The sequence below is a fragment of the Mus caroli genome, chromosome 15 (genome assembly GCF_900094665.2).
Source record: "Mus caroli chromosome 15, CAROLI_EIJ_v1.1, whole genome shotgun sequence".
Taxonomy (NCBI): Eukaryota; Metazoa; Chordata; class Mammalia; order Rodentia; family Muridae; genus Mus; species Mus caroli.
Window position 1 is genome coordinate 83,422,086 of NC_034584.1, and position 10,983 is coordinate 83,433,068.

Here is a 10,983-nt window from a genome sequence, read left to right on the forward strand (position 1 = left end):
TCTGCCTGGTCTGATGATACATTGTTACTCGCAAAAGTATCTAGTTCTAGAAGTACCAACAGACTGGGCCCCCCATCCCAAAACACCAATTTAAAAGAGGTGAGTATAGAAGGATATAATCACTTGTAGCCATGTTGCGCAGAGCAGAGGGATTCTATAATCTTGAGGTGACCTTCAAAAGGCTAACAGGAACTTGAGATTTCATAGAAAAGGGCAATGAACGGGCGTGGGGGCTGAGAGTTTACACAACAGAGAGGAGAGACGATCTTGGTCAGGTCATTCTTTCAGTTTTTTGTTCTGCAAGGGATTCTGGAGAAGTGGCCACCGTCATTATTTGAGGAGAACCATCTGGTTTCCAAAAGATTCTCCAGGGGCAACCTTGCCATCAGAGCTCGTCGCCATCATTTGAGCGGTGATCTGTCTTGCAAGGCTTATCTGTTTGGGGGATGGTTTGAATCCCTTGATGTAAAGATGCTTATTAAACAGTTTTCATCAGTCCTGTCTCTCCAGCACAAAGTAACAGAGGGAGGCACTGACTCAGGAGGGAAAAAAGTTAAAGATTAAAAAAAAAAATAGAGCCAGAGAAGGAAAAAATGGAGTTAGCCCAGTGACTTGTGCCCTCTTTGAAAACCACTTTTGGGGCTGGTGAGATGGCTTAGTGGGTAAGAGCACCCGACTGCTCTTCCGAAGGTCTGGAGTTCTAATCTCAGCAACCACATGGTGGCTCACAACCATCCGTAACGAGATCTGACTCCCTCTTCTGGAGTGTCTGAAGACAGCTACAGTGTACTTACATATAATAAATAAATAAATCTAAAATAAATAAAAAAGAAAATTAAAAAAAAAAGAAAACCACTTTTGTAATTAAGAACATTCAGAAAAAGAGGTGAATTGAATGAAACATCCTTCCATGAAACCTTCCCTTCTACTCCCCCTTCTGGTCACTTGGGGAAAATGCATGAAAAAGGACAGTTTGGGCTCCTAGGGAAAGGTGCTGGCTCCCCCACCCTCCACCCCCACCTCAGCACAGAAATGATAAAGGAGGATGTCCTTTGATGGCTCCTTGCTTCAGAACTGCACAGAAAACATGGTGAAATCAGAATCTTGTTAAGGCAGAATCTGGGAGCTATAATAACTGAGCACCTAGATGAATGAATGTGTGTATATATTCAGGTGCATGTGTGTTTGTGTGCATATGCCTGTGTCATACATGTGTGAGCACACCTGTATCTGTATGCATGTATCTGCATGAATATCCATGTTATGCCTGTGTGAATTTGTGCACACAGGTAGCATGTGTGTGTGTATAGATATGCCTGCGTATTTGTGTAGGCGCATGTAAGTACACACAAGTGTGCCTATGTGAGACTATGTTGCAGTAGGCTAAAATGATGAGAAACAAGCACTTATGTATGCATTTTTTATGGTTTTAGAGCTTTATTGGAGAAAGGGAGAAGATAGAAAGAGGGAGAGAGGCCAGCCATGGACACGTGTGTGTGTGTGTGTGTGTGTGTGTGTGTGTGTGTGTGTGGGGAGAGAGAGAGAGAGAGAGAGAGAGAGAGAGAGAGGAGAGTAAGAAAGGCGAGAGCTTACAGAGCCATTTATCCATGTATATGCATCATAGCAAAGACACACTGGCAGCTAAACTGCCTGGCCAATTCCTACTCTGTGATTATGCTCTCAAATGTCCAAGATTGTCACTTTGAAGGGCTGCTACATATCTTATTAAAGTGTAAACCACAGAACAATATAAGAAAATATGGAAATTCTGACTGTATAGATTGCCTTATTTGCACACATGCTTCATGTCACCCCCCTATTCAGACCGTAGCACCCCCAGGTTCCCTATTGTCTGTCTAGGCAATACCCACACACCACACTCTGCAAGATTCCATGGTTTCTATGGCACTGAAGTCTCCCGTGCACCTCACATCCCTGTGTTAAGCTCATGTCTGTCCTTTGAGAACACCTTGCTCCAGCACTACAGTATAAGTAAATATGATGGGATCAACATTTAAACATAGCCTATGCCAAGTGCTGATATTTACTGGTTTTGATAGAGGAGTGGCTATTGTTTTATCTGTATTGTTGTCGTCGTTTTGAATGTGACATATGGGTAATCCATCTGTTTCAATTCTATCTTCACCTTGAACTGAGGTACCAATCATCTGGGACCAGTCCTCCGCTTAGATACATGATGAAGGAGCTCTTGAAGCCAGCATCAGTTCCTGCTGGACAGCCCCCAAGACACCTATACCTGTGTGCAGAGCCTGGGACACAGCAGACCCTGGAGTGTGCTCAGTGTAGTTTCTCAACCAGATAAGAGGTTATGGAAGAGATATGTGGAAATTGGAGATGTGGAGGACCCCAAGCAAGCATCTGGTACCACAAGGCATCCCCTCCCCCTCAAAGTGGGTGCCACCCACTCCATTCAGGCCTCGTTTCTGCCAGGCAACATCAGCTGCAAGCGACAAACAGCTCACCAGCAGAAACATCAACAGGCAAGATTGACTTTTTAAATTTGATTTCCTCCAGGCAGGCAGCTGGACAAGCTGGTTTAACAATTGCATGATTCTATCCGTTACCAGCAACATTGCTTAAGTTAGGTTATCACCCAGATCATTCTGACCTCAACCACACGCCGCTCCTGGATCAATTACTGCAATGGAACCAGCTCAGATTGGTCACCACCCTAATGGAGAGAGGCTGTATGCTTGCCCTCTGGAAGTCTGCCCCCATTGAAAAAAAGGCAACAATAGTTGGCTAGAGATATTGACATACTCTAAGGGTACCGTTCTAGTGTGACCAATACTGAAGAGCACCCGAAATGTCATATATACCTGGACATGCCAGCACACTATACCATGAAAACACAGGTAGGGAGTCAAAAGTCCCTTTCTACAGAGGCTAACATCGGAGACAGAGTATTGCCAGTAGAGAGATCACTCCAGCTTGTAGTGGGCCCAAGGAAATGGTGGCTCACTGAAGGAGTTTGGAATTTGAACATGGTGGACTCTAATCCAATAGGCTTTTAAAAAATTTATTATTACTGTTGTTGCTTGCACATGTATGATGCATGTAAGTTCAGACGTGTGGGCCACAGAGCATATGCAGAGGTCAGAACACAACTTTGGGGATCTGGTTCTCTGCCTGTCTTGCTGAGGCAGGGTCTTATTTCTACCATGTTGTTTACTCTAGGCTACCTGGTCTGCAAGATTCTGGACAATTCTCCTTTCTTCTTCCCTGAGCCCCCTAAGAATACTGGGACTACAGATGTGGGCTACACTATCTGGCTTTTTCAGGGAAGTTTCTGGGGATTGAACTCAGGTTGCCAGGTTTGCAGGGTAAGGGCTTTCCCCTAGAGTCATCTTATTGGCCCCTGATGTTTCTAAAAGATTACTTTGTAGACAACTTTATTTTATTTTATTTATTTATTTATTTTTGTAGAAAATTACTTGAAGTATGCACAAAGCAGAAATTCAGAGCCTGAGAGAAGAGTAAGCCCCATGAGGCAGTCTCAGAAGCTGCTAATGGTCCTTCCTGGGGTCTAGCAGGGTCCCCAGGTCCTTAACTCTACCTGGAATGATCAGTTTATCACCTAACTCCAGACAGCTGATTTCTTTAAAGAACCAAGCTGACCAGTTCCAGGGCCTCTGACAATGCTTCTTGAGGAAAGCCTGTCTTCCAGGTGCTTTGCATCTTTAGGGTTCCTCTGCCCTCACCACCACCCCCACACCACCCCCACCCCCCCAGTTCCTGGCACTTGAACTCACTACCGGTTTCTGTGAAGGGACATGTCTGCGCTTCAGCGATGTGTCCATGGACACACGCAGATCAACCAGGGTGGGACAAATTTTAGACCCAGGGTGCCTGGGTTCAAATCCTAGCTCAAGCTCTTTCTCTGGTAAGGTGACATCGGACTTGGACAGGTCCACGAGATTCCCTATGCTTCAATGTCCTTGTCTTGTAGCACAGCAGAATAGCACTGACCTCAGAGTTACCACAAGGACTAGATGAATTAGCACGCCTTAAGTCTCAGCTGGTGTTATTACATTACCAGATACAAACTACACACTTGTCCCTGTCCCTCTGGTGAACCATCACACACTCAGGACAGGGTTAGGGGTCCTGGGCTACCCTTGAAGGACCCCCGTGATTTCTCCAGTCCCCTCAGGACTGGGAGCCCGGGCAGTGGCAGCAGACAGGGTGGGGAGTGCAGCTCGGCTGACAGCAGATCTGCAGGGCAGGGTCCTCGCCCTTGGCTATCTGGCTGGGGCCGAAGGTCATGGCTGCATCGTACTGGGCCTTGAGGAGTTGGATGTGTTTCAAAGCCTGGAGGGCTTCTGGGGAGACCCCCTCTATACTTTCCAAAACATTGTAGTTCTCCCCAGGGTCCTGAGACAAGTCGTAGAGCAGTGGGGGCTCATGAGCTGTCAGACGGTTGGCAGCATGACAGGCAGGATCTGAAGTGGTGTCGCTGTGGGTGGAGCCTGGGGACGGGGTGGGGGGGGTGAGGTGGTCAGCTTTTTACATAAGGAGGGGCAGAGGACAGAGCAGCTGGGGGTCAGCAAGTAGGGCTAGGGAGGGGAAGCCAGGAAGGGGGAAGGGAAGCGGGGTACCCTGGGTGAAGAAATGAGCCTTGTATTTCCCATTCCGAACAGCAAAGACCCCGTGGATCTCGTCTGGGTAGGGCGGGTAGAAGAAGACAGACTTCCGTGGACTCTGAGGGAAAAGTCAGGATGACAGGGCAGGAGAGATCTCTAAAAGCTCTTGTGTATCGCCCTGTTATGGGACCCCCACCCCCACCCCCCGCTTTGGCCCACCCAGGATCCTGAGAGGTGATGCTCAGGGGCCACTCATCAAAGGAGACACTAGGCATGTACTCTCTGGCACTGCCCAGACTCATACCTAAAGGAGGACCAGCATGGGGGCAGTGGAGTTGGTGTCAAGGGATGACTGGCCCTACCTTGCCTGTGCCTAGCAGCAAGGGGCTGATGTCAACACCATCCAAGGTGACGTTGGGCAGCGGAGCCCCGGTCAGGGCTGCCAGGGTGGGCAGCAGGTCCAGAGAGCTGGCCAGCTCATGGGTTACACCTGTGGACAGATGGCTGTTCGGCCATTCCGTTCACCATCGAGGCTAGGGAGATGGGGGCCATGGGTCTACACAAAGAGGACCAGGGGACTGACCAGGAGTAATGTGACCTGGCCAGTAGACCAAGGCAGGCTCTCGGACACCACCTTCAAAAGTTGTTCCTTTTCCACATCTCAAGAGGCCGGAGCAGCCGCCATTGGACATGCGCATCAACTCAGGACTGGGACACACAAGGAAGTCATCAGTAACAAGAGGCTAAGTAAGGGCCCTGCCCCACTGCTGGTTATGGATCACCATAATGTGCCTAGCACCTCTCGAGTCTTTTATACAATCAACAAACAGCTAAGGTGGATGGACCCTAGAGTCCTGGCCTGTGATAGAGCAACGAGTATCCCTTGCTTGGCTCGTACCCGTTATCTGCAGTGAAGATGACTAGTGTCTCTTCCAGCAGACCGAGGTCCCCCACAGCTGTCATCAAGGCCCCTACAGCTCCGTCCAGCTCCATCAAGGAGTCCCCAAATGGCCCACGGCCTGAGCGCTTGGTGAAGCTTTGTCCACTGAACTGAGGGTAGTGGGTGTGCTGGGGGCAGAGACTGGAGTCAGCACTGGCTGGGTACAGGTCTTGGGCAGCCAGGGGGCGGGGCCAGGGTCACTCACGTGGGAAGCGTAGTACAGGAAGAATGGTCGGCCCTGGCGCTGGGCATCAGCCATGAGGTCTCGGGAGAAAGACACATACCGGGCCTCCAGTCCAGGCAGCCAAGGGGGCTGGGCTTCCACTGTCAGGTTGGCCAGTAGTGGGATGGGAACGAGGCCTTGGTCACAGCCACCATTGCAGGGGATGTCTGGTGGGAAGCACGTTAGGTTCTGACAAGGACCCTGGGGAGAGCAGAGAGCGGTTAGTGTGAGGGAGGACTGGCTACAGGTTAGGGTACAGTTGGTATGAGGGCTTGGGTGTGTGTTGGGGGGGAGCAGCAGAGGGTCCGCCTGGTTTATACCTGGTCATGGGAATATGGGATGCCCAGGAATCGGTGGAAGCCCTGATGCGGGGGCAGGAAGGCCCCCTCTGGCCCCACTCCAAGATGCCACTTGCCAGCCATCCCTGTAAGGTAGCCTCGAGCAGCCAGGACTTCGGCTAAAGTCACCTCCTCCAAGGGCAAGCCCCCTTGGGAACTGGGCCCCAGAACTCCAGGGTACATGCCTGATCGAACTGGGAGGCGGCCAGTCAGGAGGGCGGCCCTGTAGTACAAACCACAGAATCCATTATCTGCGAGTCCCACAGAGATGAACGCAGAGAGAAGAGGGAGAATGGTGGACATACCCACAGAGAGACAGAAATGGGATGAGCCAGGGGAGTGGGAAGGGGCAAAGGTCCCTCACTCACCGAGATGGCGTGCACAGAGACACAGGCACATAGAAATCTGTGAACCGTAGTCCACCTTCAGCCAACTGATCCAGGTTAGGGGTGGTAGAACTGGGGTGCCCATAGGAGCCCAGGTCCCCATAGCCCAGGTCATCCGCAAAGATCAGCAGGATGTTAGGTGGGCTGGCAGTGCTCAGGCCTGCAGCCAATGCCAAAAAGAGGGTCCCCAGGGGCCCCATAACAGATACAGATGGGCCTGTATCCTCAGTCCCTTGGTAGGGAAGGCAGAGCGATTCCAGCAGGCTCGTTCCTTGAGCGCCCAGGCCAGTCCCTACCTGAGGCCACAGTCCCGAGCCCTCCTACCCCCCTGAGCCGCCAGACCCAAATAATCCTTCTGTCTGTAGGTCCACTCTCTGAAGCTCCAGCGAATCTGTCAGAACTCGGAAGGGGATGGCCTGGGGTGTAACTCCATAGAGCCCCTAAAGGACCAGGGCTTCATTAACGTCACGAGCGGGGATCTGACCCTGTTCACCCAGAGGTGCCAGCACAGGCTTGGGATCAGGAGCAGAAGTCACTTCACATTGACCCGGGAGGCTCCGGCGCCATGGAACAAGGGCGGTTCGAAATTGAGGAGGAACTGGTGGTAGACAGCGTCGATCTCAAGCTGTCTCGGATACGCCCGCGGTCACGTGACACTTGGCTGACCCAGAAGGGCGGGCTCTGGGACTGGGCGGTACAGAGTCGGGGCTAGGTGGAGCTGGGACGGGGCGGGGCGAGGCGGGGCGGGGCGGGGCGAGGCGGAGCTGGGGAGCCAAGCGGGTTTGTGTGCCTATGGGAACCTTCCCGGTGGGGCTGCTGCGGACCTGGGACCGGGGCGGGATAGGGTGAGGCTGGAGATTGCTCGCGCGCTCCCGATCCTTATCTGCGCCGGTTGGAGTGTCCCGTGCTGGGTTTGGTAACCTTACGCTCTTTGCTCCTGCGCGGTAGGCTCAGGACTGCCTAGCAGTGCAGCACGGCAGTTATCTGGCTCTCCTGCTGTGTCGCTCTTAAATGCGTGTCTGGAGTTCCTCTGGCGTATGGTGGGCTGTTTGTCTCATTTCCTCTGATGAGATACTTAAGGGGTCCTTGTTGAAAAGACCTCAGTATCCCCCTTCTGACTGAGCAAAGAGGAAAAAACCATGGAGTCTGACTGCAACAAACCAGGAAGGCAAATCTGATTGGCTGCTGGCTTTTTGCTCACAACCACCTTTGGTGAATTTTGTGAAACACAATGTATCAAATTCTTTAAAAATCCTTTCCCTTCTACACGCGTAACTGGTGTTTAAGGTTGAGTGTGTGTGTGTGTGTGTGTGTGTGTGTGTGTATCTGTGGTGTTAGAGCTGGGGTGTGTGTCTGGGGGTCTGGTGTTTGAGAAGGGTTGTTGGGTCCCTGTGTGGTATAACTTAGGGCACATTAGTATTGAGGAACTAATGGCAAGACAACATGACTTGTTTCTAACTCTTCATTTATACATTATTGAATATAACCTTTTTTTTTTCTCATCAGTTTTAACTGTTAAGGGAGACTAACAGATATATCCCTCAGAGGGTGGAAGGGTGGGTTCTTAGTGTACTTTAACATCTACAGGTCCCTGTGGTAACTGGGACCTGTAACTTCCTGGTAACTTCCCAGACCTCCCGCCCCCAAAAGCCCCTGACCTGAGTCACTTTTCCGGAGCAAGTCTCTTCCAGGGTATTTCCTTGCAGGTGGCTGTTCCTAAGGAAGTCATTTGTCCAGATTCTTGGACTTTGATTCCTCTCCAAGACAGAGTGGCACTCTAAGACCTCTGGCGTCAAGATGGTCACGACATGAGCACCCAGGAAGGAAGACGCTGGAGCCAGGGGGAAGATAAACAGGGTTCTGGAAGGGCCTCCCGACTACAGTAGGGGATCAGACTCAGATTCACCCAGTGGTCCAACACAGGCTCAGGTCAGGAGCAGACGACATGTGACACTGAGTTGAAGGTGTCCTCTAGCAAGCAGAATGAGGGTGGTTCAGAATGAAGAGTAAACTGGTCATTGATTTTTTTTTTCCACTGAAGGCTGGCTCTCTGGGCATCTGGAATTTTCCTGATGAAATCTGCAAGAAACTGCAGGAGGAAAGTTCGAAACTGCAGAGACCCCAGAGATGGCACAGGAAGGAGCTGGGTCTGACTGAGGCTACTGCCGCACACTTCATGTGAAGTGAGGGATGGCTGGGGGGGGGGGAGTGGGGGGGAGGAGCAATCTTCAGTTAGTGGCTCTCTTAGTGTCACATTCCAGCACGGTTTCTGGGCTTGTGCACCGGTGGGGGTTGCCGGTAGTCCTTCTATTTAGAGTCAGGACAGAAAGCTCTTCTGTGGCCCAGAAATCTTTGAAACTGTATTTGGATCTCTCCCAGCTGGTGGCCACTGTGAATTGTAATTTGAAAGGAATCGACCAGAAGCACTTTCTTTCCTTTGCTAGCTGGGGAACTACCCCAATACCTGCGCATTATTCTCTGGAGAGCCTGTGTGAGGTTGCAATGTTATGCAAATCGAAGTACGTTTCCCCTGGGTTCTTGGGGGGACTCAGGTGTGTGTACACGTGAAGGTTGCTTGGGCTCAGCTCTGACCTCGAGCTGTGGAAAACTTGGAAAGAGGTATCTGCCTGCCGCCAGCTCTGTTCAAAGCTGAGCTCTGAAGGCCAACCTGTCTTTAGAGATGTGAACTCTCCCCCCCCCACACACACACACACTTTTTTTTCCCCACAGAGCCCCAATTGGAAGTAGCCTGCTAGGGTTGGTTCAGGCTTCAGATGATGCCTGGGGCCTTGCTAATTTTGGACAAACGCCCACAGTTGAGAAAGGAGCCTTGCCTTGGGTGCCAGGTCTCTTAGTTCTGTACCTTGCTTGCAAAGGGATAGGAGAGGCCTCTGCATGGGGGTAAGATGGGGTGACTGAGTTGCAACAGTGGCCTGAGTAGAGTACTGTGGCTGTTCTTGCACCAGCTTATGTGGGAACCTAGGATGCATCAGGCCTCCACCTTCCCTACCCTATTGCCTCTCCATAACGTCATGGTTATGTATAGGCGTTGAGATGTACAGTGCTGATCAGGACCAACAAGGGTAGTTTTAACAGAAGAACAAATATCTTAGGCAAAAACTGAGACCTGATGGAGTCCTACCTGGTTGACCATGTGGGGTTTGGGGGTCTGCTGAAGGCAAGTTTTCAGTTGAGTTATGATCAGGGGCCAGGCCTTGTCATAATCTCTAAAGGAAGGAAGGGGGAACCCTGAGACACCCCTTCACACATATGCTCAGAGGAAGAAGAATTACGGTCAGGTGACACAACAATAACCTCTGGTCATCAGCTGACCTGTGAATGACATCTTGCTGGGCAGATAACGAGTTTCCGCATGCAAGACCTACTATGATTGTAATTTATAGCATTATAGGAAAATGAAAATAGAGCTAGAGAGATGGCTCAGCGGTTAACAGCACTGACTGCTCTTCCAGAGGTCCTGAGTTCAAATCCCAGCAACCACGTGGTGGCTCACAACCATCCATAACAGGATCCAATGCCCTCTTCTGGTGTGTCTGAAGACAGTTACAGTGTACTTACTTATAATAATAATAATAAAATCTTTTTAAAAAGAAAAATGAAAATAATTGTAAGCATTTTATTAGGAATACTGGTTCTTCTACAACAAAGTTCTTTCCCAGTGCTTTCAAAGAACTAAAGGGCTGGCAAGGTGGCTCAGCCGATAAGAGCACTCTTCCGAAGGTCCTGAGTTCAAATCCCAGCAACCACATGGTGGCTCACAAACCACTCGTAATGAGATCTGATGCCCTCTTCTGGTGCGTCTGAAGTCAGCTACAGTGTACTTAGGTATAATAATAAATAAATCTTAAAAAAAAAAAAAAAGAACTAAAGAAGGCTCCCAAGAAGGACATACCATTCCTTCTGCCAGGCTCCACAGTAACTGCGATGAACATTAGACCTGGTAGTAATGGCAGCCGCGGACCTCCACGGAGAATCAGTGTAGCTGTAATGAGGGTGAGTTGAGATACAGCTACCGTTGCATGCCATTACAAGTTCAAGATCCCGAGAAATGCAGAGGCTGTGAGCTGAAGCAGGAACGGATCGATAACCAGGTCCTTCTCTCTGAATAGGGCAGGAGCCACTTAAAGTGAGTCTGGGGAAAGAAGACTTAAACATCAGAATAACTCTACCATTTTACAAGTCTCATGCAACAAAGTCGCAAAGAATAGACACTGGAAGTAGTTGGTCCAGAATCAGACAGTGATCATTGAGTGGTCATAAATTTTGGAATGTAAGGGTGGTTGGAATGGTTGGAAGGACGGTTTCTATTTGGCAATTAAAGCCAGGGCTCAAGAAATCTGTGGGATGATAGTATAACATTAGAAGTTCCTTGGTTGGGGGCTGGTGAGATGGCTCAGTGGGTAAGAGCACCCGACTGCTCTTCCGAAGGTCCAGAGTTCAAATCCCAGCAACCACATGGTGGCTCACAACC

At 50.2% G+C, this 10,983-nt stretch overlaps 1 protein-coding gene and 1 long non-coding RNA gene across 3 annotated transcripts in view; one reads left to right on the forward strand and one right to left on the reverse strand.

Annotated features, from left to right (window-relative positions):
* Window positions 1-3,438: 3,438 nt before the first annotated feature.
* Arsa (arylsulfatase A) lies at window positions 3,439-7,349 on the reverse strand. The gene is made up of 8 exons (XM_021184040.2): window positions 6,474-7,349; window positions 6,088-6,328; window positions 5,750-5,968; window positions 5,503-5,672; window positions 5,188-5,312; window positions 4,967-5,094; window positions 4,620-4,722; window positions 3,439-4,490 (listed from the first exon to the last, which is right to left on the reverse strand). The coding sequence occupies exons 1-8, from the start codon at window positions 6,689-6,691 to the stop codon at window positions 4,171-4,173; spliced, it is 1,524 nt and encodes a 507-aa protein (XP_021039699.1). The 5' UTR covers window positions 6,692-7,349; the 3' UTR covers window positions 3,439-4,170.
* Window positions 7,227-10,983, forward strand: part of LOC110310894 — an 8,651-nt gene continuing 4,894 nt past the window's right edge. The window contains exons 1-3 of one of the 2 annotated variants that reach the window (XR_002379871.1): window positions 7,227-8,420; window positions 8,533-8,669; window positions 8,871-9,010. This is a non-coding gene — a long non-coding RNA (uncharacterized LOC110310894). The remainder of the gene's footprint in view (window positions 8,421-8,532; window positions 8,670-8,870; window positions 9,011-10,983) is intronic. The other variant, XR_002379872.1, reaches the window with a different exon arrangement.